This window comes from Marmota monax, unplaced genomic scaffold (genome assembly GCF_021218885.2).
Source record: "Marmota monax isolate L192 unplaced genomic scaffold, Marmota_monax_Labrador192_F-V1.1 WCK01_AAM20220418_F8-fsc00144, whole genome shotgun sequence".
Classification (NCBI taxonomy): Eukaryota; Metazoa; Chordata; class Mammalia; order Rodentia; family Sciuridae; genus Marmota; species Marmota monax.
Window position 1 is genome coordinate 3,983,541 of NW_026694618.1, and position 25,460 is coordinate 4,009,000.

Sequence of the window (25,460 nt, forward strand, 5' to 3'; positions counted from 1 at the left end):
GATTTACTTATTAAGTTTGAAAGCCAGTTTATTTTAAATTATTGGTATAAAATTTTTGTTTTAATGTTGGAATCTATTGCAACTTCAGAATAATAGTGGTACAATCAGGCAATTAGATTTCAAGAATAGTGGCTGTACATATGAATATGAACATGCTGTAAGTATATTTAAAAAATACATAGCACCCTTCTGGAAACAATCTAAAGTTTGATGAATCTTCTGAAGCCCAAGAATAAACTAAGTCTAATAATTCCAGGCTTGTGTGATGTAAAGTATGCATGTTGAACAGCTGTTCTGAATTGACTTAAAAAGGGCAGCTACATTTCTGTGGCTCTTTTTTCCAGCTCATGGAACTTCCTGGGTATTGGTTTGACCACCAGGTAGAATCCATCTAAATACACCTCCAAAACACTGGCACTTCTCATTGCAACATTATGTAGTCTTCTGTCAAATTGCACAAGTGTCCTTCCTTCACCACGCGTGGCATGTAAACAAGAAGATAAGAATGAGTGTGGACATTCAAATGGAAATTCCAAATAGCCACACGGCATTTGATTGGTGGGGAGTAGATGGAATTAGTACAGAGATGAGGCCCAGGAGGCTGGAAGAAATTTTTCTGAATCCATCCCCCACTGAACAATAGTTATTTGTGCTTAAATCGAATGTGCCCACGACCTCACACAAATTTCAGCTGGCCTCAAGAAAATTCCATAGTGAACATTAACCATTTACTGCAACTTTGGGTCAGTTTTCAAGAAGGAGCATGATACTGGGCTAGGAGAGCAGAGGGGAGGATGAGTTAGAATGGCTTTAGAGTTTGTTCAGTGGTTTGGTGAGTGTTTTTGAGGACCATGAGTTCCCTTCTCTTTTGTCCTCCTTATTTCTCCCCTCAAAGTAGTGATCCAGGTGACTCATTATTTAGGGTATTAAAAAGTAAGCATGGGAGACTATATATAGTTTTTGATAAATAGTCCAAATAATGATTGATACCATTTATTAAGCACTTTAACTCTCTGGCCTTTTTTGGGCTTAATACTTAATGTAATTATTTCATATGGCCTTTCCAAGTCTACAGGGCTTCCTGTTCTAGAAATGAGGAAACTGAGACTAAGAGTCAAGAGCACTGGGGTTGCAAACCAGCAAGCTCCAGCAGTCAGGCCTGCACCCCATTTAAAGATGGTCTGACACTGAAGTTCCCTGCCCCCACTCCACTTACTGGGATTGAACAGTTAAACTCAGGGGCACTCAACCACTGAGCCACATCTCCAGCCCTTTTTATTTTGAGACAGTCTTACTAAGTTACTGAAGCTGGCCTCAAACTATCTATCCTCCTGCCCTGATGTCCTGAGTCACTGATATTAGAGTTGTGCACCACTATGCCCAGCTAAAGCCATGCTCTTTATAGCAGAGGACGGACACTAAATTGGTGGTATTCACATTGAAACTACCTATAATGTGGCACAGTAGGAAGTGAGAAAAACTCAGGAAACACTTAGAAATGTAGGCACAGATTGGCTCTTAATCTGGCTTTTGGGGAAATAAATGAGCCTCAGTTTCCCCTTCTTTCAAGTGAGGGAAGTTATGTCCATCCTATTTAACTCTCTGATTTGCTCTGAGAATCCAAGTAGAGAATAGTGATGCTCTGAACAGTGTCCAGTGTTCTCTGCATTCTGGGTGATGTGACTTGTAAGTGGTGATCACTGTAGATTGTTTTCACGTTTGTCTTAAATCCTGGGTGAGTTATAAAGTGAACCCATGCTTTCTGTCACAGAAATGTGGTTCTGGGGAAAAGCACTGAATGTACATTTTGGGATTGGTAAACAGATTGTGCTGTTGCGATTTAAGGAAAGGGAAGTTCACTCTGAGATAGCATTGCCCAGGAGGCCTTACAAAGTGCATAGCTTAGTGAACTAAGCGAACTAAGATGTGGTATTCAGATAGAACCGGGATAGTTCCTTTTGTGGAAAATTCCTTTGGCTTTTAAAAGGAAAACCAACTAAGAACTTAAGATACTGAAAGCCATTTTCAAAATGTTACTTCTGAACCATCCTGAGGTGTGGGACTCCTGGTGTGGAGGAGGTCATTTTTCTGCTCTGACGGTGGAGGTTGGAGTGCTTTTATGACCTCCAGGAGTTCTTGTCCTGTCCCAGAGTGGAGACCCCACAGGAGGATTCCTCTTCGGGAACTTTTAGGTCAGCAGTGTCGTTAATCTTGGGTTAAGTTGGTTAGCAGTCTATTTTTTCCTCTATTGAAGAGCAGAGACCACCAAGAAATTCTTGTGAGTAAAAATAGAATTGGTAGCTATAGGTACTGAGCTAAAATTAAAAGAGTTATCAGTCTTGCTTTGGGAATCATGGTGACTAACCAACTGGTTTCAGAAAGACTACCTCTCCCATTTCAGTGATTAGTTAATAAAATTATTCCTGACAGTGGAGGGCCAAGGAGCTCAGCAGTTCCATATTTAGATACAGAGAATTCATTGTCCCAAGATCTCAGAAGAGTCTTTGCAAACACACAGAAGGGATTTAGAACAATTTGCATAAATCTCCCCGTGGATAGTGACATGGCTCCAGTGTTGGGGTGGTTCCAGGAGCCCCTCCTTGGCTGTATCTTGGGGCGACGCTGTGCTTGGTGAGAATTCAGTCTCATGATGGTTTTTGCCAGCAGGATTGGGTGATGGGACGCTGAATAAGCCCACTGTTTGGTTCCACATAAGGGCTCTTTTGTGTTGGCCCAAGGCAGTCATGTTCAAGTTTGTCTTGCTTTTCCCCAGTGATGTTTTTGGACTTTGTGGCCTGGAGAATTAAGCACAACACCTATTCTGAGCTAATCTGTCAAATTTTACTCATGGAAGGTAACCACAGCCTCTTGTATTTCTGAATGTGGAGAATAATAGTCATACCTTTGGAGAGTTCTGATTTATTAAATTAGAAGTTGGGGAAGGGACAAGTTCCTTGACATTGCCAGGTAGTTAGGTATACACGCCTGTTCATGGTGGAAGCATGGGAAGTAATTCCCTTAGGTTCTTTAATATGATTTGCCTAGTTCACTGGCTTCTTTAAGAAATATGTTCCCTTGCATAGTTAGCAAACAGGTTGTACTTTAATATTCCCTTGTGAAAGGGCATGAGATACCCCTAGAGTGTAGTTTAAGAATGCCAGGTGTTTACAAATCTGTTTCAACTTTTTTGTTTGTTTATTTTTGTTCTTCTTTTTTAAAAAACAATACACATTAAACACTAGATATTATGAGCTTTAACTGGTTTCTTGCACAGAATATTATCATTCTAGAAGCCAAATACAGAGTCTAATTTAAAATCTGGGGACTCATTTATGCGCTGGGGCAATTTGATGTTTTAAGTACAAAAATGAAATCCACTTATTTCTAACCTTAAGTTTATTTTCTCTTAGTCTGCTAGCTTGATTTCTCAGCTTTGTTCTAATAATATAAACATTTTTATGTTTATTTATAGGTGGCTTTAACCAAGAGAGCAGATCCAGCTGAGCTTAGAACAATATTTTTGAAGGTCAGTATAAAAGAAATCTATTTTGTTTCTTGTTTGGTTTGTGTTCTATAACTTCGAAAGTTATTTTCAAACAACTGTTTATTTCATTGTTAAATTTTTAAAGCATCCTCCAAAGCATCTTTACGCAGGATTTGTGAAAGAGTTGCTTTACAATTCTGTTTTTAACAATGTATAGGAAATGTGTGGCCAATTGTTTGTGATGGCAAATGGTGATATTTTCTTTTATCTTATGGTGTCAAGTGCTCAAAAGAAGTTGGCTGAGTAGTCCTGCAACTCATTTACCTCTTCAGGCTTGACCTGAGTGGGATGAGGAAAATGCTTTTACTACTAAGAAGTCTTTGTAAACATCCCTATTAATCCTGTACTCTTCCAGAGGGGACTATCTGGTCTCTGCTTGGTAGAAACAGCTCATTTTTGTTGTCCTCCTCATCATAATCCTGTCATTTTATTATAGCTGTGGAGCCCTGTGAGAAGGCCTCCGGGGAATAATACTGGAGTACACCAGATACCACACAAGCTCATTTTCTTGGTTTCTTAGGCTTCTGCCTACTTGGTGGTGTTGGGCAGTGAATGAGTAATATAATAAAAGTCTTCTTCAGGTCTCTAACCTGAAGCATATTTATGTTATTGAAATGAAATTAAAACTCAAAAAAGGAAAGGCCACTTTTGTAAAGATAATAAAAGCAAAATATGTGGACTTTTCTAAATATTGTGAGAAGGCAGGCAGTGCTGACTGGAATGGGGAGCCAAGGTATCGAGCTGGTACCTTGATGTGTACCCATGTGAGCTAGAAGGTTACTAATTCTGTGAGCTTCACTTTTCTCATCAAAATGCATTAGCATAAAAAATAAAAGTGACAGCTGGAGATATAGCTTAGTAATAGAGCCCTTGTCTGACATGTCTAAGGCCCTGGGTTGGATCCTCAGCACTGCAGAACCAAAATAGAACAGCAAGAACAAAAAGATGGAGACACAGGGATTCAAATACTTGGGGACATCTGATGCTAATTAATTTGATTTTTAAACTGAATAATAATTAATTGATTATTAATTATTAATTGATTAGCTAAATTGTAATTAATTGATTTTTAAGCTGAATAATGACATTCTGATTCTGAGACATGCAGAGAGTCTATTAGAGATAGATACCAAAGCATTTACAGATGAGATCATGATGTCTAAGATTTGTTTTTAAATAATCCAATTTTGGTGGAGTGGGAAGAAAGAGTAGGCAGTATGATAATTTATGACATTGTAAAGTGGGATATTGGGCTTATACTGTTTTCTGTACTTTGCATATGTTGGAACATTTTCATAGTTAAAAGTTACAAAAACTTGTGAAGATTCAGTGGGGTACCTTTACGTCACCATGCCCAACACTTGCTATGCCTTAGACATTGATTCAGTCAAAGTGTGAAATTAAGTAATTCAAATACAGGAATGATAGGTTCCAATGGAAAAGTGGTTAAACATAGGAACAGTTTTGGGAGAGGAAGAAAGGGTATATTTGTAAGGAGGTTTGGATTATATAGAAAAAAACAGGATTCTCTATAAGAATCTTTGCTCTTTTTTTTATTCCATAAAGCACAATACAATATAGAGATTCTAGAAGATGAAAGGCCAGACAACAGAAAAGCATTCTTATCTTTCCTGAACTAATTTCTGTTGCTGTGTGCATATTGGGCTCACATGATTAGGATCAGGTGTATGAAGGTCTATTGCTATTGTAAAACTCCTTAATGATTTAATTTTGAGAGACACGAGCAGAAGAACATCGAAGTGTGCTGCTAAGGAACCTAGAGAAATGGCTAGACTCACTTGAGCCCTTGAAGTTATAATAATTCTTTCAACTCAGGGCATACTACTTCAGTTTTCTAACAGGAGTTAAGAGCCTCCTTCTGACAGAAACTGAGAACAACTTAGGGCTCTGATGCTCCCTAGTCTGTTGACATGATCCATTGGAAAGAGTCCATTTAAAGGCAGTGGCCATTTGAGGCCATGTGGCAGCTGGTGAGGCTAGGTTAAGATCTCAGTTTGGAACAGCATCTTTGCCAGCTGCTATATCCACTCAATATTGGGCAGGTCTAGGTTGGAGACAAGTCTGAGGGATAGCAGGAATTCCTTGCAGAATTCTGAAGAGTCACCTGTGGGGTTTCTATAGCCATGGACCTGAAGGCTGGGGGTGGAATCTTTGAGAACAGATAGGAAACTTGGGTGGCCAGGACTTTGTGGCTTTTGAAGGAGAGTTTTTTATGCCTTTGAGTCTGAGGAGATGGAATAGAGGCAGAGGCGGGTGGTACCTGAAGAAAACAGCATCAGCAGTTTGTGGAAGGGATTGCAGATCTGGCAAAGGTTCTGGTGACCTCACCAGGCCTGGATAGTGTGGGACCAACACAAATCCACCTTGGCTCAGCAAGCTGAGGATCTCTTGTTTACTATCCACCGCAGACAGCATTGTGGTGAAGGGGAGAAAGGGGAATGAGGCGCCATGGGGGCTGCCAGGCCAGGCTTTTTCGTTAAGTACGGATCAGCAGTAAGCATTCTGTAAACCTGTCGACTTTGCTGATTTTCTGTCTGTGAATTTTTTTTTTACTTGATTTTCTTCCTGATAAAAATTCTGTGTGAAATATCCCAATTGTCTCCCTGCTAAACTAGGTGGAGAGAGGATTCTTCTGTAGCCTGGGGGAGGTGGAAAGGAGCTTCATTGTCTCCTTCAGACCAGATGTACAGGGAGTAGAAGGTGGTAGAGGAGTTGGCAGCTGCAGATATGAGAGAGAACCTGGGGATCTGAGCCAGATGAGGAAAGGGTCCTGGAGGACTTAGGTTTTATAGTTTATGTCTTAGAAAAGAGTTAAAAATCAACTTCCATCTCTCTCTCCCTCTCTTCCTTCCTTCTGTAACGTTGCCTACTACATGTTAGGTGAGTGTTAGGTGTTGAGTATTACAGACGCATAAATCATGACTCCTGCCCTTAAATATCTCACTGTGTGTATGTATGTGCAAGAAAACGAAAATTCACAATATGGTTGAAAAATGTTACATAGCATTAAAGGAAGATCAGTGAGACTTATTACCTCTTCCTATAGAGGGTTATCAAAGTTTCAGGCAGGATGTTTGAGCGATGCTTGAAGACTAATAGGTATTTTTCAGATGGAGAAGTAGAGGAGGGTTTGGGGTAAAGAAAGACTATTCCAAACAAAGAAAACAGCATGTTCAAAGCAGAGAGCTGTAAGTGTGCCAGTTGTGTGGAGGGAATAGCCAATAGCTTGGGTGGCCTGGAGCGCAGGCTCTAGTGATTCTAGATTGGTAGTGCAAAACATGCCAGAAGCATCTGAGGGTATTGTCAGACTTTTGTGAGAAGATAATATATTACATTTTATCTGGATGCAGAAGTTTGAGTCTAGGAAGACAATTTTGCTTTTAACCTCTGTGTTGACAGTCCTTTTTTTTTTGTTCACCTAATGCTTTTGGTGTTGCTTCACATTAATTTAAACAGATATGTATTGATTGTTTGCAGTTTAAATAAAACATCATGAAATTCTGCTGTGAGTGGGCTGAGCAAAAGAAATGTAAGCAATAATTGTGTCTCAAAGGAGTTCGGATTTGTAGGCTAGCAGTGGCAGGTAAAAAGAATCTAAATCAGCATACTTGAAGGTTCTGCCTGTGTGGTTACAGCAAATACCACAGGAAACGGAAGGAGGGAGCAGTTGCCATTGTGGGTAGTGGTCAGGGAAGGCTGGCGGGGAGAATGCGAGGAGCCCCTGGGATGGTGGGAGAGAGAAGAGGAGGACCACATGGAAGGAAAGCCCAGAGACTGGGCCAGGTTGAAGGATTCTTGTTCATTTGTAAAATGTTTATTTAAATACAACTCTCTGCCAGGGAATCTGCTAAGTATTACAGGGTGTGGGTAACAAACTTGGAAAGGTAATTGGGAATTTGGCATGCCTCTGAACAATAGGAAGCCATTGAAGGTTTTCTGAGTAATCCAGGGACAAGATGGATTTGAGATTGAACTGGTGCAGCAAGGCTATAAGGTGTGTGGCCTTGGGAATGATGGTGTTGGAGGCTGTCAGAGTTATTAAGGACATAACACCAGGAGGAGTGGGGATTGAGCAAGTCAGAGACACTTTTAAAGGGATATTTCAGAAAGTGACTGTTGTTTTATTATAAATGAGAGAGAGCAGGGCGGGAATGTGTATGCCCTGGGTGCCGAGAGGTGCCAGTAGTATGAACAGAGAAACAGAGGAGGGAAGCAGTGGTTCAAGGGGGAGGAAGGGAGGTGATCATGGGCTGCTCAGAAGCCTGGAGTCTAGAGTGACTACACGTCAGAAGTGAAAAATGGGAAAACTGGGGGAAGGGGCTGGGCAGAAGTGGGATGTGATAGGGAGTAATGGTGAATTGTACTTGGAGTTTTAGAATTAATCTCTCAATAAAAGAATGATGTACACTTTAAGCATTTTCATAGGAAAAACAGTTAATTCCTTAAGTGAAAAACTTTCTTAACAAATAAGTTTCTTTCATTGATGAAGAGCTAAAAGATAAATAAAGTAACTTGATGTCAGTATAGAGATAGTGTTCTCTTACTGCATGTGTCTCTGTATATGTATACATTTTTTTTCTTTAACAAGAGGAAAAACTATTGTTTTGTATCCAGTATTTTCCCTCAACTAATATATTATGAACACCTTTTCTTATAACTGGATGTGTTTCTACAATACTTTAATGCTATGTGATGTTCCTATGTATGGCTGCTCTACCATAATTTATCTTACCACAATTTACCTAACCATCCTTTATGATTGGATGTTCAGTTGCCAGCTTTACTTATCTGTCATAACAGCTTACATATTTGTATATAGCTTGCATTATTTTCTTAGTAGGAATTCCTAGAAGTGGCATTGTTGGGTTAAATAGTGGGTTTACAATAGATTAAGGCATTTGATTGCTCTTAGCAGACTACATATTTTGGGTGGGAGTGTGGAAGTGTACAGTTCCCACATAATGTTATCCATTCAGATTATTATTAAGTACAACAGCAACAACAAAAAACCTTTCTGCCAACCAGTTAGTTGAAAAATTGTATCTTACTTGAAATTTGCATTTTTTAACAAATAGTAATATATTCACTAGAACATTTGTGATTCTTAATTACATCTTTAATTTTTTTATTGTGACAGTATTCAAACATATAGAACATAGAATAGTAAGCACCTACATAATAGCCACTTAATATAAATTAATATTTGTCAGTTTAAATACATACATACATATTACTAATTTATTTTAATGTAAGTTATATATCACCATAATTCACCTTAAATACTGTAACATACAGCTTCAAATAATAAGCATGGCTTCTTACATGATCACAATACCATTGTGTGCCTAATAAAGTGAATAGTAATTCCCTAATAACATAAAATGCCCAGACCCTATTCATGTTCTTCACTTGAGCATGTCCAAAAGGCAAGAAATGATCCATATTCATATTCTTAATTGTATTTTATTCCATCCTTATAACAGGAAGCTTAGGTGAAGGATGGTCAGATGAAGTGACCTGGTATGTTAGAGGGACTTTCAATGGTTGGAAAAGAGTCAAGGAGAATTTGCCTTTCAGCCCCAGGATATGAACGATTCATGGCAGGGACAGGTCACTGAATGACTGTGTTTCTGACCTGGCTCATTATGGTTCACACACCTTTATTAAGTGGCTGTGAGCAGGCTGGATAGGACCCCTGTCCTCAGAGCATACACTGTAATGACAGTGTCCTGTTCTGATTCTCTTTGCTGCTGTCTTCATTGGGTGTGGTGGTGTTTCTTGTTGGTGACACTTAGGATTGTGCAAGGAATCGTAAAAACCTTCCCATTTTGTGAGCATATGCTTAATCATATTAAAACTCTCCTAAATTGTAATAAAGAGAGATTTCAGGCCATTTAAAACCTATTCCAAAGAAAGATTAAATGATATTCTAAAGATGGAGTAGCTGTAAGAATTAGTGCATTCCCTTGACAGGCACCTTCTGTTCATTGCTGCAGGGACAGCCCAGCTGCCTTTGGTAGTAGTCTAGTACCTACTCTTACTTTGGTCTGCCTCAAACATCAGTCTGAGGAACAACCTTTGACTTATCTATTTGAATCACAAAGCAGACCACTTGGCAATGAGCTGATTTTGGCAAACTGAAGAAAGCTGTGTTCTCTCTGCCCAGATGAACATGTTCTTATATTTCAGAGAAGCCTTCTTTATCATCTCTAAACAAATGAGGCTGATAAAATATCTTAATGATTTATTACTGTAAACTATTAAGGTATAAATCAAGTGCAGGGATCATAAGTGTACAGTCCCATGGGTGTTCATAAAGTGAGCAAACATGCATGACCAGCACCCTCCCACACACCAAAAAAAAAAAAAACAAAAAAAACTTTCTGATACCCCTGCACTCAGTACTCATCCCTCCCAAGGTAAATTTTTGTCTGACTTCTCTCACTGTATATTAGTTTCGTCACTTTAAAAAATGTAACCATACAGTGTATCTTCTTTTGTCTTCTTTGTGTGTGTGTGTATGTGTGTGTGTGTGTTGCTGGGTATCAAACCCAGGGCCTCATTCATGTTAGGCAAATGCTTTACCACTGAGCTACACTCCCAGCCTTGTCTGGTTTCTTACCTTTATTTTAATTTATCTGTGTTGTGTCTATTTGGAGTTAGTGTATTCTCATTGCTTGTGTTGTATTCTGTTGTGTTACTATACCATAATCTGTTTATGTATCCTGTTCCTAGTTAACACAAGTTATTTTTGGTACTTTTTGTTATTACAAATAATGTTGCTATGGACTCTTTGACATATTTTTTGGTGTTATATACATACATGCAAATTTCTGTTGGAGATTTACTTATGATTGAAATTGCGGAGTCTGTGGTTATTATGTTTAGTTATAGAAGATACTGCCTAGAAGTTTTCTAAAATGGTTTTTCAGTTTATTATAACACCCTTATGTGAGAGTATTTGCTCCACATTTTTTGCCAACGTTTGTTAATCTCATTATTTTGTGGTTGAGTAGAGGCATTTTATTGTAGTTTTATTGTGCATTTTCTATGGAACTTTTTCTAACGGAGGAGCAACTTGACATTGATTCTAAAGGTCATTTGGGGAAAATAAAAGAGTGTTTGTCAAGCCATGAAACTTCTAGGAGCAAAGTAAGACAACATTTTTTTAAGCTTTCACTCATTTGATAAATACCTATTGACCATGTTTCACTGTCTGCCTGGCAGCCAGGCACTAGTCTGGGAATTTGAGGACATACCAGTGAAAAAGACAGGAAAACAATTCCTGTTCTAACAGAGCTTTCCCTCTAGTTGTAGCAAGAAAGATGTATATAATCTTGCAAGAGTAGCCAGATCCATTGAGAGGATGATCTTGAAACATTTCCCATTGCAGCAATGACAAGAACTCTCAATCCATGCTGTGCTGACATTCTCCTGTGAAGTTGGGGGCAGTCTCAGAACAATGTTTTCCCTGGGAAGCCATGGCCAGCTCATTAGACCTGTTGCTGGAGATCAAGCCTGCTTGTCAGGGCTTTCCCTAGTGACCATATGGTAATTTAGTATGTGCAAAGCAGGTGTCCTAAAGAGTAGGGAAAGAACAATGATTTCATGTGTGGTTCTGAAACAACCAAGATTAAGTGGGAAAAACAAATTTGGAGGATTCTTACCTTCAGACCACACACAAAAATAAAGCACTGGTATACTAAAACCTAAAGGAAACCCTATTTTAAAAATAACTAAGAGGACCTGTGTGTGAATATTTAGTCTGGTGATGAAGAAAGACTAGGTTTTAAGCTTAGAAAAGTATTGGAAGAAATTGTAAAGGAAAATAAATCTATAGACTCAATTATAAATATATCAAACTGGAAAAATATTTGCAACAAATATGATAGACAAAGCAGGGAAAGGGCATGTTCACACACTGCTGGTAGGAGTGTAAATTGGTACAATCTTTTTCTGAAGAACAGCGTGATAATAAGTACCAAGAGCCTTAAAATTCCTCTCCTTTGACTTAACAGTTTCTTTTCTGGGAGTCTAGCTTTTGAAAATTGCCAGGAATTTGGACAAATGTTACACACAAAAATTTATTTAGAATACTCCAAACTGGAAATAATCTGTCTACTGTAGGAGAAAAGTTAAATTGTGTTTTAAAATAATCAGTGTCATAAGAAAACATAGTTCACACTCTGAATCATAGGATTGCTGTAATTAGTATTGGCATATCCTTTATATTTCAAGCTTGTTTTGCCTCAGTTAGGAAAATTAAAATATATTCTTTCTTCTATGGTAGGATTACTGGAACATCTTTTTTTTCTTGCACTATGCTAAAAACATGTTAATTGAAAACAGTGAGCCAAGCACACTGTAATCCCAGCAGTTTGGGAGGCTGAGACAAGAGGATTTGTAAGGTCAGCCTCAGCATCTTAGTGAGACCCTGTCTCAAAAAAAAAAAAAAAGCGTTAGAGATGTATATCAGTAATAAAGTGATCCTGGGTTAAATCTTCAGCGCCTATCCCCACTCAAAAAAAAAAAAAAAAAAAAAAAAAAAGAAAAGAAAACAGTATATTCTAGCACATTCACAGGTCCTCCCCTGGTCTGTGGGGCAAGGATTTGGTAGCTGGTGCTGAGAGAAAACCCCTGATTGCATCCTTGCCCTGGTACTGTACCAATGGCAGCTATCATTCAGTGGGACAAAGAAAAAAAACAAAACAATAATCTAGAACTTTTATAAAGTGCCTATCATGTGTAGAACATAGTACTAAGTGTTTTAAATGATTATCTCATTTGTTTAAAGCATCTGCCTAATGAAACCAGTAATATTGTTATCCCTACTTTTCAGATAAAGAGTCAGAGGCCCCGAAAACTTAGATGTTTGATGAGACCATTTAGGTAGTAAGAGACACAACCCTAGCTCAAGAGGTTCTAAAGCTTATTCTCAAATATCTAAGCAAAGGCTTAGTCTATAGTGGATTTAAAATGTAGAAAAACAAATGATTTGTAAAAACAGTTTTGATCAGACTGAACTCTGGGGTTCCAGAGGAAGGGGAGATGCTGTTCTCGCACCTCACTCACTGTGCACCTTGTCCTCTGCTCCTTGAGGACACCTTGATTGGTACATTGCTCTCAGCATTTTCCCACAGCCTTTGAGGACCCGTGGAACCCGAGTCAGTGGGTTCCCCCTTCCAGCTGGATTGTGTCCTACTAAAGGCAAGACCTGGAGGAGAGGCATTGCATTCCAGCTGATTCTTACTGACCATCTCTGTGTAGGGCTCAAGGGTGGAGAGAACATTAGCTCGGGCAGCAGTTGATATCCGCACCGTGGCTCAGAGTTTGCATTTCAGCTGAGTTTATCACCCTTTCTTGTATTTGCTACCTCTGGGACTTCTGTTGAGAGAGAACCCTATCTTTCAGGCATTCTTTGAGCACTCAAAAGATTTCATGAATTGGGCAGCACATCAGACCACAGGCAGTTCAGGGCTCCATCAAGGGGGCATGAACTTTTATAAAGTGTTCAGGAAGCAAGACAAAGAAAACATTTGATTGGTTAAAGTGGAAAAACCCCTCGTGAGAGGTCAGTTTGGCATTACACTTTGGTTAAGCTTAAGTTTTGCTTCACTGTTTACATTAAGTTGGGTTTGTGTTTCTTATGTGAGAAGCCAGGGCACTGGAACCATCTCATCCCACGTCCCTCAATTAGTTTTATAATTAATTACACTTTTTAGTCTTTTACCAAAAAACAAGATATAATTTGTCTTTCTAAATTTCTGTAAACCAGGGTTTCCCAGCACTGTTTACATTTTGGACTAGACAATTCCGTTTCATGGGCTCAGCCTGTGAGTTACTGTAGGATATTTAGCACCATCCCCGTCTCTACCTTGTAGGTGCTAGGTGCTAATAGCATCCCTTTCCTCCAAGTTATGACAATTAAAATTGTTATTAGACATTGCCAGATGTCCCTTGTGGGGGAAAATTACCTACAATTGAGAACCACTGGTGTAAGCACAAAATTTGACAAATTTAATGTGTCTTGTTTTTTCTTTGAAGTGACGGGAGGTAACTGCGATTGTAAAGAGTATATTTTCATATCTGATAGTATCCTTTGAATATTCTCAGGCTTTTCACATGTTGATCCCATGATTATATACTTTAGAGAATCAAGTATATAAAATAACATTTCTTTTTTTCCCCTTTTCTTAACAGTATGCAAGCATTGAAAAAAATGGTGAATTTTTTATGTCTCCTAATGACTTTGTTACTCGATATTTGAATATTTTTGGAGAAAGCCAGCCTAATCCAAAGACTGTGGAACTTTTAAGTGGCGTGGTGGATCAGACCAAAGATGGGTATGTTTATTTTTGTTCAAAACTTGTTTTTGTTACTTTAATGATCAGAAAGTTATTAAATATATACTTTTCTACCTCTTAAGAGCGTTTTCTCTACCAGTTATCATTAACACATTCTTTTATAAATATTACCCTTAATATTTCCTTTAGTGGTCATTTTGCAATTAGTGATTTCATGTATTTGGTTTTTGACTAGTTGAAAGACCTCTGTACAGTTTTACAAAACAATTGTAATTGATGAGGTAGTATGAAGGTATTTGTGCGTACACTGGTATTTTTCAAGGCAGGTGTAGAATTATGAGTAAACTTAAACATACCACTGTGATCATAACTTTTCTATCATCTTTCCCTCGCTCAAATCACCTTTAAAATTTCATATATGATTAAATGATATGGATCTAGGAGACAGAATATGATGATTCCAAATCACCCGGAAAGGCATTCTGCAAGGTGGAAGAAAGAGATTATACCATACAGAATTAAGTAGGACACTTTCCAGAATGACTTTGGATTTTTCCCCCTATGAATTTTCTCTGCCTAATCCCTGGATCTTGTAAATACCTTATGTGGAAGAAGATCTTTCCAGATGTAATAAAATTAAGAATTTTGGGATGAAAAGATTACCCTGAGTTATCTGGGTGGGCCCTTTATATAGACAGAAGCAGAAGGGCAATTTGACATAGACACAGAGAAGAGGAGGAGGAGTGTGAACACAAAGGCAGGGACCGGAGTGATGGGACCGTGAGCCAAGGAATGCTTGGAACCATGAGTAGCTGGAAGAACCAAAGGATTTTCCCTTAGAGCATATGGGAGGAGTCTGGTGTTGCTGACACCTTGATTTAGGACTTCAGGTTCCCAGAACTGTTAGAATAAATTCTTCTGTTTTAAGATACCTGGCCAGTGGTAATTTGCTTTACTTAAATTTTATTGAAAATAAAGATTATATATATTTATGGTACACACCAGGATGTTTTGAAATTGTATGCATTGTGGAATGGCCAAGTCAAGCTAAGTAATGTATCTATTAACTAACAAACTCATTTTTTGTATGTTGAGAACATTTAAAGGTTCTCTTGGTAATTTTTAAAGTGTACAATATATTGTGATTAACTATAGTTACCATGTTGCACAAAGAGTTTCTTGAGCTTGTTCTTCCTATGTAAACTTTTGTGGCCTTTGGCCAGCATTGCCTTAGTATCACACCCCTGTGCCAGTCCCTTGTAACCTCCATTCTGCTCTCTGCTTCTATGATTTTAAATTTTTTAGATTCCACGTACAAGTGAGAGCATATGGTATTTGTCTTTCTGTGCCTGGTTTATTTCATTTAACATAATGTCCTCCAGGTTCATCCATATTGTCACAAATGACAGAATTTTCTTTCTTAAGGCTGAATAATATTATGTATAGACACCACATTTTCTTTTAAGCACTCATCTGTTGATGGACATTTGGGTTGTTTCCATATCTTGGATAATGTGAATAATGCTTCAGTGAATGTAGGAGTGCAGACATCTCTTCAATATAATGGTTTTATTTCCTTGTTATTGTTATAGCAATTGTAGAAAACTAATACACTCATGCAGCTGATCCCCCATCCACCCCTTGAGGGGAATTAGAAAGCCTATGGTTATGAAGAATTTTCTTTGGTCAAAGACCATTTTGATCCAGAAAACAAAAAACAAAACACTTTTTTTTAGTGGTAGTGTTTGGATGATGTAGACATTTCCCAGGCAGAGACCCCTGCTGTGAACCGCCTCCCTCAGAGCCTGGTCCCTTCTTGAAAACTTCACCTATGTCTAGTTTTGGCTTGAACTCTGGGCAGGAAGTTAGGTGCCTGTGCACTGCATGAACTTAAGGTTTCATTTCCAGCTTATTGGCTAAGGGATCCTGTTTGCTGGAGCTCTCTTAGTTCTGATTTACTGGTTCATGAAGTGGTGACTTGGTCTGCTTTCCCTGATGGGCGCTTCTCCCTGGGTGCTTATCCAGCAGTCATTCAGCAGCTTGAGAGTCTTGTCTCTGTGCCTGTCACTATTATGTGTGTTCAGGAAACACAGCAACTGGAAAAATGCAGTGTTTGTCCTCTGGAAGCTTCTAATTTAATGAAACAGGTGTGGTGGGGCCAGCATTGAATGGAGTATCTAATTGGCTTGCTAGGATCACAAATCCCTTTACCACGTACAGTCATTGCCCAGTATCCTTGAGGGATTGGTTCAGGACCCTCACAGGATTCCGATATTCCAAAATTTGCACATACTCAGGTCACTTATAAAAATGCTCTAGTGTTTGCATATAACCTGTGCACATCTTCCACTGTACTTTAAGTCATCTTTAGATTACTTGATAATACCTGATACACGTAAATAGTCGTTATACTGTATTGTTCCGGGAGAATTGACAGGGAAACCAGAGTCCACATGGGCAGTGCAGAAGCAACTTTTTTTTCCTGAATATTTTTCTATTTGGGGTTGGTTAAATCCATAGGTTTTGGGACCCAGGGATGCAGAAGTCCGACTATGTTTGTTTTTCACCTCAGGTTTGGAACCTCTTCACACTCTTCTAGAACACACAATGTGCAAACAAAAGTTGGCCTTTTGACAAAGGGGAATGTCAGACATCCTGTTTTGTTAGTGCTGGGCTGATAGGTTCAATGTACTGCCTTGTCAGCCCCCATTTTGTTGAATCAAAATGATAGCAATATGGTCAGCATCCTCAAATAATTCCTTTCTGTTTAGAGTTTAGAGAGTCACTCCTGGGGTAGTTTGGATTTTGATGCCTGAGGAATAAGGGTGTCAAAAAAGAAAAGATAAAAAAAGAATTGAGGAGTTCAGAATGTGTAGCCTGTAAAAACAAAGTGTGTTCACTGCTTTTCCTAAGTTCGCTATTTATCCTTCTGAGGAATGAAAGTACAGCCTTTTAAATACTTCACAAGGTGAAGGAGGATATAATAATGTTGATGATAAAATCATTTTTATATACCTGTTTTCACTTTGTGAGGCTGTAGTGAAGAAATCCAGGCCTTGGCCACATGCTGGGAGTTAATGAGGTTTACAATTGGCAATGCTTAAAGAGTATTAGGGTAATGTATTTAAACATCAGCAGTTCACAGCCTGAAATGCTCATCATCTGTCAAGTACAATCCCAAATCAATAAGAGGAGTTTTTTCAGTTTGCTAATGAGGAAAGTTTTCTACACTATTAGGGTGGACACAGATTTGAGGTAAACACCTGAAATTCATAAACTGTAGAATTAAGCAAAGGCACCTCTTTAATTAAAAAAAAAAAAAAAAGAAGACAAAAAAACTTGATAATAATCAACAGCAGTCACCTGAGAAGCTTAAATGTTCTTAGTAGTCATCAGACTCCCAAATTAATCTACCAAAACAAAAAGCCTCATTAACAGCTCTCATTGAATCAGTGTTATTTTCTTTTTCTTTCACTGAAGATGTCTGATTAACCCCCTTTCTTTTTGCATTACTCACTTCGTGTTAATATTTGATGTCTGAAATCATAGGGGGGTACGTGCAATGTGGTGGCTAGACACTGTCTACGAAGAGTAAATTAAAAAGAATTTTTAAAAAGGTTGGTATTATGTTGCTGATCTATTAGAAGATCTTTAGGAATGTCAGGTGCCTAGGTTTTATTTATTTATTTTTAAATTCCAGAAAGGGTTGATTAATGACTAGGTACTGATTTCACATCTCATTCATATGTACCAATAGCCTTCCTCTTCCTACTTACCAATCTAAGCCCTCTTTTGGAGCATTTTGCTGAAAAAGGAAGATGAGAAATGGGGCCGTAACCAGAGCAAAAGGGGAAGTCACTGGAGGGTGTTTTGTAGGTGGGTAAATAACATAATGTGTGATTATGGACAGGCCTTAGTGGAAAATGCAGGAAATTGACAGTGTAGGAGGACAGAAAGACATTCTGGTGGATTGTCTAGGAGGTTGGCCTCTTGTAAGAACATTCAGAGTTCATCTAGAACAGCTGCCCTCAAAGTGTGGTCAGTGGATCTCTGGAAGTCCCTAAGACCTCTGTAGGAGATCAGAACTGCTTACATAATAATGCTAAATACTAATACAATACACCCTTTTCACTTGGTTGATATTTTCAACTGAAGAAAACTGCGTAGGTAAAACTGTTGGAACCTTAATACCAGATGTTGGTGTTCCCCCAAACTCATGTTGGAACCTACCCCCAGAAGGATAGTATTCATAGATGCGACCTTTGGGAGGTGAGTAAGTCCTCTGAGGACTCTGCTGACTTAAAATCTCACTGTTGAGTACACATCGTTTGAAAATTGAACAAGTGGGAAGTACATGTAAGAACTTCTGCTTACTCTAGTATGATGGTGGTCTGCAGAAAAACACTTGAGTTACCAGCTGAGATAGTCTCCCCCGTGCCCCATGAAATACTGCTTTTATTCAAAAGAATTACTTATTTGAAAGAATTAAAATTTTCACATGACAGCTTCCCGGTACTTCAGGACTTTTCTGAAGTCACTGGTAATAACACTAATGAATGTAGGTCTTCTAATATGATGTAATGAAATGTCTGAACATTTGGAAGATCAACATAACTTAGCAAAACAAAATTTTTCAGCTGACCAGTGTGTGTTTGATAATAGAATCATGCATATATAAATGATCTTTTCAAAGTGCACAATAGACCTATGAATTTTAAAATTTCAAGGTATGGAAAAGTTCCTTGATATGGTTTCAACTTCCACATTGCAACTAATCTTTATTCAAATATTATTTGTTGGGATTTGTTGTTGTGTAAAAGAAAAGTGTCCTCAGTTATCTAAAAAGTTAATTAAAATACTCCCATTTCTAACTGTGAATCTGTATGAGGGTGAAATTCTTCATATCCTTCAACCAAAAGAATACATTACAGCCAATTGAACGCAGCTGTCTTCTATTAAGTGAGACATTAAAGAGATTTGCAGATACAAAACTGCATTTCTCACAGAATTGTTAAAGAAAATACTGTTATTTTTCATACAAATATTTATATTACTATGTAATAGATTTATTTACTTTTTCATAAAATAATATTTTTAAGATTTTTTTCAGTTTTAATTTCTCATATAGTAAAGTGTGATAGATATAACCCACATGAATAAAAACTCCTGGGATCCTCAGTAATTTATAAGCACGTTAAGGGGTCTAAAATTTAACACTGAGCTTAAAAAGTTGAAGGGCAGGCAGAGATGAGGGTGAAGATGTAGTGTAGTATATATAGAGGGTATGGTGGATTTGGGAACAAAGTTTCCTTTGGTTTCTTTGATTTTTCTCCTGCAGATAGAGGAGTGGGCAGTACAGGTTGAGGTATTAGTGTTTGTGGGAAGAATAATATAATAAATTTTCATCTGGAAGTTGGGAGGTTGAATGGATAAGGAACAGGCCCCACTTGAGTGCACTAGAGGTTTTGTGGTCATAAAATTTACCTTGAGACCAGTTCATATGGTTGTGTTTTTTCCGTTGAAGTTTAGCTGCACAGGTCCAGGCATGGAGTTAGGAGGGGCTGGGTAGAACTAGGGTTGAGGTCTTGGCCATTAAATAATACAGAAGAGGAAAGATTCCAGGGAGCTATGGGGCCCACAAGGGAGCAATTACAATGATGGACTGTAAATTTAGATGATGCTGGTGTAGATGCAATGAGACATGGTAGGCTTAATGAATTGTAGGGTTCAGTGTGGTTGAAGATCTTTGAAGTTGGGTTATAAGAAGGAGTGGCAGGAAGACTAAAGGAGTGGTCCAAAAGCAAGATAAGTGAAATTGAGAATAAGGAGCTATTGTTAATGACAACAGTTTAGAATCTTACCGTGTGAGTAGAAGTGAGTAGTTGAGAAAGGGTAGAGAGAAGATTACTGGAAGAGGGGCTCTGAAAGGATTCTCTCTCTTTTTTTTTCCAACTTTTTTTTTTTTTTTTGGCAGTTGTAGATGGACACTATGCCTTTATTTTATTTATTTTTATGTGGTGCTGAGGATCAAACCCAGGGCTTCACACATGCTAGGCAAACGCTCTACTGCTGAGCCCCAGCCCTGGAAGGATTCTCTTTATGGGAGGGACTGAGGAGGTGATTTTGCCCACCTTGCACTGTGATTCTAGAAGGCACAGTAGAAGGGTGTCTGGGAGATGATGACAAAATAGGGAAAGTGCAGAGCCTCTTGGGATTAGCTGTGGGTGATACAGGTCTGGGGCTGCCTGTGTGGAGGCCACCCTCAACAGCATAGAGGGAGGTTGTGATTGATCTTGGTGGACTCCACTTTATACTGGTGGGGAGATAGGGATCTTTGCAGAGAGGCAGGGAGGCTGGGAGGTGCTATTTTACTACTTAAAGAATTTTTAAAACAAAAATACTTTGTGAGTAGAAGCTCTGCTACAGTGTTTCTTCCTAGGTGGTTAGACCAAAAGATGAAAAAAATTATAATTACTGAGGATGTAGATAGCATTGCAGAACTGGTCAGCAATTTCCATCTATTTTATTTAATCTTCACTCAAGTCCTTAAAATAATTTTTGTCATCCTCTTATAGAGGGAGGTGGAGAATTAGGAAGGTTAAATAATTTGCTCAAAGTTTTATAACTAGTGCATGGGAGAACTAGAATTTGGTCCCCATTTTTTTTTTCTGGTTTGTGTCCAATCTGCTCTACCATGAAACTTTCTGTGCATAAAGAAAAACATTTAAAACTGAGCTTTGCGTATGTCTTTACCTAGAAGTTCTGATAGATACCCCTTACAAAATTCTTAGAAAGAATCTTCACCATTCAGTCCTTATATTTGGTCCACATAAGGTAGACCTACAACCACCATTGAGATCTACTTTAATTTTCTTCCACAGGTTTATTTAGAAAAACTGGGCTTACCCTTCTAATAAAATATGCATATTTTATTTATATATTTACACACACACCCATGGGGAAAGAAAGAGAGAAAGGAAGAAAGAAAAAAAATCTGGCCTCATAGCCTCACATTCTTTATATATATATATATATATATATATATATATATATATATATATATATATATATATATTTATATTTAACTCAAGAGTCATTTTTGGGACCCTTTTTCCCTTTTTCCTGTTCCTAATGTTGAACCTTGAGCTATCATTGCATAACATATGCTTTTCCAGGCCAATTAAAATACCAGCCCTCCTTTTAAATTTTTATTTCTATCTTATCATGGTGCTCAGTAATTGTTTGAAAGACAAATATTGTTTGGCTTCCTTTCTTTCTTTGGTTGTTAATGTGGAGAGACAGATTGCACCAGTTATCAGGTTTTGCTTTACCTAGACCTTATATGTTTAAAACCCAAACACAAATTTTAAAATAAAGGAAATAAAATATATTTCCTAGCCACTTGCAAATCTCTTTGTCTACCAATGTTGGCATCAGAGGCAGGGAATGTGACAGTTCCTTAAATTAAAACTATGTTGCACTAAGCTGTGAGGAGTTTGTCCTTCCTTCCTTCCTTCCTTCCTTCCTTCCTTCCTTCCTTCCTTCCTTCCTTCCTTCCTTCTGGTGCTAGGGATTGAACCCCAGGCCTTTTGCACATGCTAGGCAAGCATTTTACCACTGAGCTATATTCCTAGCCTTCATGTAATGCCCTTGGCAATGTTAGGATATAACAGGGAGGCCCTCACCAGAGGCCAGCACCCTGATCTTGAGTTCCCAACCTTCAGAAATATAAAAAGCAAATTTGTTTTCTTTATACATTACCTGGTTATAGGTATTCTGTTATGGTAGCACTAAATGAACCAAGAACAAAACATTAGATTTTGTACCTGTTATCTTTCTCATTGATAGTGGCTTAATTATCTATGAGACTTCTTAGTAAATACATAAATCTCAGATTTTAATGAAGGGTTTGAGGTAAGACTTCATTTGCAATTTAATGGAAAAGTTTTGAGACCTTCAGCCTAGAAAAACACAAGAGGTAAAAGAAGACAACTGGTGAAAGAATTTAACTCTTAGAAATGATAGAGAAACCTAATTTCTATAAAAAATGATATGTGGTAAGATAAAGTGGTCTTTTGTTACAAATCTGAAAAAACATTGATATTTGAAAAATAGAGGTTAATTTCAGATTAATTTGCTTAACAAATACTTATCAACACCAGCTATATTTCAGGCACAGTTCTAAACAAATCAGAAACATTGGGCTCTCACATAGCAAACAGGTAATGTAAATGTAATATAGGTGTCGTAGAGATGGGTAGCAGTCCACAACATTCTGTAGTTGAAAGGGTGGTCAGGGAAGATCTCGCTGAAAAGTGAAATTTGGGTAGAAACTTCTGAGAAATGAAAGTACAGCCTTTCATTCCTGGCAGACTCACCCATGGGAGACTTTAGGATTGAACCTTCTAGGGAGAGGGAATAAGAGCAAAGACCCTGAGAAGAGTAAGTGCTTGGCCTGTTTGAGAAGCAACAAGGAGACCACTTTGGCTACAAAAGGATGACAAGAGGAGAGTGGAAGAAGCCTAATAGCTATGTGTAGATTTTGTAGAATTTTATTCCAAGAGCAGTCCAAGTCACTGGAGAGTTTTGAGCTTGGGAATGACATTGTCTGCATTAGATTTTAAAAGGATCTCCCTGGCTGATTTGTAGAGGATAGAATGAAATTGGCAAGAATTGAAGAAAGAGAATCCATCAGGAGGCCCTTGAGGCAATCCATGTAACTGGCGAAGGCAGGACTAGGGAGTTGGTTTTGGAATGGGGAGGAATGGTTAGATCTGGAATTTTCTGGATGAGTTGGATATGAAATACAGAGGAGGAAATTCTAGCAACTGGGATAGGAAATGTTAGGGGAGGAAATTTGGAAGCAAAATTAAGAGTTGTTTAAGACGTGTTGGTATTGATACTATTAGATATGAGGTTGGAAAGGTAGGCTGTTGGATGTGTGGGTCTGGATTTCAGGGGGAAGACTGGGTTAGAGATGGGTTAGACCTGATTACTTCCTTGGTTTGAGCCAATTTCATCATGAGGAGCTGGTTCTGTAATAGCACTTGAGGGTTCAATGTGTTAGGAGTTTTTTTGTTGGTGGCGGGGAGTAGGAATGGGGTCCCTTTTAGTATTATGAACTCATGGCTCCTTTCCCTTCCCTTTCCCTCCCCCCCTTTTTTTTTTTTTCGTTCTCTTTCTTGTTCTTCTAGTTTTTTCCCTGCTCATGCTAAGAATTGAACCCAGGGCTTCTACCACTGAGCTACATCCCAAGCCCATTTTATTTTATTTTGAAACAGGGTCTCACTAAGTTTCCCAGGCTGTCCTCCAATTTATGATCCTCCTGTCTCAGCCTCAGAAGTTACAGGGATTATAAGGTGTGCACCCCACCTGGCTTCTTATTCTTTTTAAATGAGCAGTTATTTAGACACCATAGTCTGTATTAGGTGTACTTCTTACTTTTGGGCTGTCATTAACTTTGAGGTCTTATCAATGAATTAGGCCTTCTCAGTGGGTGTGGGGTCTTCATACTGGCGTTTCCACTTCAAGGATAAGCTGGCAACATTCAGAGTATTTTTATTTTTTTGATTTTTCTATTCATTTCTTTATTCTTCATTACCAGCAACAATCACATAATTTTGTATTGTATTATGTAACACCTGTATTTCTTTTGACAGCTACTGAATAAAGTTTAAGGTTTCTTTTCGGCTCTATTTGTACTTATACTGCAGTCTATGAAATACATATAAGTTATTTGAAATAATCCATTTCTCTGTGTGGTTTTGCCACCAACTTGATATATGGTTAGGCTCATTCGTTTCAGTTTGTTTTCAATTTTTAGGGATCGCTTTTTTCTCTTTTAGGCTTAATTGAATTTTTGAATATGTAAAACATATGTTTCTAAAGTCTATAGCAGAAGGGAGGTGTACTTAAGGAAGTTTGAGGTATGCCTGAACCTCACCCCATCTCTTCCCTCCACTTCAGAAGACATTCTGTTTGCTTTAAGTTTTTGCTTTCTCTTCCACAGAATATTTCTCCTTTCACAGAATATTTCTCCCCCAAATATAAGAAAATTAGTATGAATATTTGTGTTCATATTTCACTCACTTTTTATAACAAAAGACAGATATATAAGTTACCGATACCATACATACACTAATATGAGAGAGGAAGAAAGAATATGCGGGTGTGTGTGTTCATGTTCTCCTAAGAAACAGAACCTGTAGTACATACATGAAGAGGTTAATTATAAGGGATTGGCTTATGCAAATACGGAAGCTAAGAAGTTCCACTATCTGCCCTGTGACAGCTAGAGACCCAGGAAAGCCCTTGGTATAGTTCCCTGTCAGCCCAAAGGCCAGAGAACCAGGGAACTTATAGTATAGTTCCCAGTCTGATGGTGGATGATTTCTCAGCTCAAGCACTCAGGCAGAGAGTGTATTTTCCCTTTCTCCATTTTTTCCTTCCATTCAAGCTTGGAATGGATTGGATGCTGCACAGCACTGGGGAGAGCAATCTCTTCTAGCCAGTATACCCATTAATTAATCTCAACCTAAACACCTGCATAAATACATCCAGAAGTGATGTTTAATCTGGGAACCCAATTTCCCTGTCAAGTGACATGAAGTTAACCATCATAGTATTAGCCCCAGGGAAGACACACACACACACACACACACACACACGCATGCATACACACTGCTCTTGCATTCACCCTCTTTTACCTCTTAACCATACATCTTGAAGATCATCCTATAAATATGTAAACTTGCTCATTTCTTTTTAATGACTGCATAGTATAACAATATGCATTTTTATATTTTCCTCAGTTTATCCTCATTCCTGTTCAAGTTTGCAGGCCAATTTTTTAAATTTTTGTATTTGTTTTTTAGTTATACATGACAGTAGAAAGTATTTTGGCATGTCATACATACATGGAGTGTAACTTCCCATTCTTGTGGTTGCACACGGTGTGGAGTGGTTCTGTATTCATATATGAGCACAGGAAAGTGATGTCCAGTTCATTGTACTGTCTTTTCATTCCTATCCTCTCCCTTTCCCCAATCCTCCCCTGTCCAATCCAGTGAACCTCCACTCCTCCCTCTCCTGGCCTATTGTGAGTCAGCATCCACACATCAGAGAGAACATTTGACCTTTGGTTTTTTGGGATTGACAGGCCAGTTCTTTTTAAGGCTTAACATTATTCAAGTCATAAGTCTCTTTTCCCTGACCATATGTTAGGGCAATTGTCAGAGAGAACTGGACATGCTGTAATGAATAGATGAACCCTAACTACCCTCCGAATATCATTTTGCTTGCTTCTGTGTTCCTCCATTTCCTGCATCAAACAATTCTTAGGGTATCTGCTTCCCTTATCATGCAGAAGGGACTTCTGTGTTATATAGCTCATTTATTCCTTCTGCTAACTTCTGCCTTCAGATACAGTGGATCTTTCACATGGGAAAGACATTGGCTAGTGGAAGGAGAACTAATAGTGTTTGAGAAAGCATTCGCATCATACTAGGTCTTGTTAAAAGCCATGAGACCTTAGACAAGTGTACTGATCTCTCTCTCTGAGCCTGTTTTTTTTTTTTTTTTCCATCTTAGTA

At 38.3% G+C, this 25,460-nt stretch overlaps 1 protein-coding gene and 1 non-coding gene across 5 annotated transcripts in view; both read left to right on the top strand.

The window, feature by feature from the left end:
• The window catches only part of Slc25a13 (solute carrier family 25 member 13), a 180,326-nt gene that overhangs the window by 21,052 nt on the left and 133,814 nt on the right, over positions 1-25,460 (top strand). For 3 of the 4 annotated variants that reach the window (XM_046422568.2, XM_046422566.2, XM_046422567.1), the window contains exons 2-3: positions 3,473-3,526; positions 13,766-13,908. In XM_046422568.2, the coding sequence (XP_046278524.1) occupies positions 3,473-3,526; positions 13,766-13,908 (197 nt within the window). Of the gene's footprint in view, positions 1-3,472; positions 3,527-13,765; positions 13,909-25,460 lie in introns of those variants that run through there. The other variant, XM_046422569.2, reaches the window with a different exon arrangement.
• On the top strand, positions 12,133-12,261 carry LOC124078018 (small nucleolar RNA SNORA30/SNORA37 family). The gene has a single exon (XR_006846782.1). It is a non-coding gene; the product is annotated as a small nucleolar RNA SNORA30/SNORA37 family (small nucleolar RNA).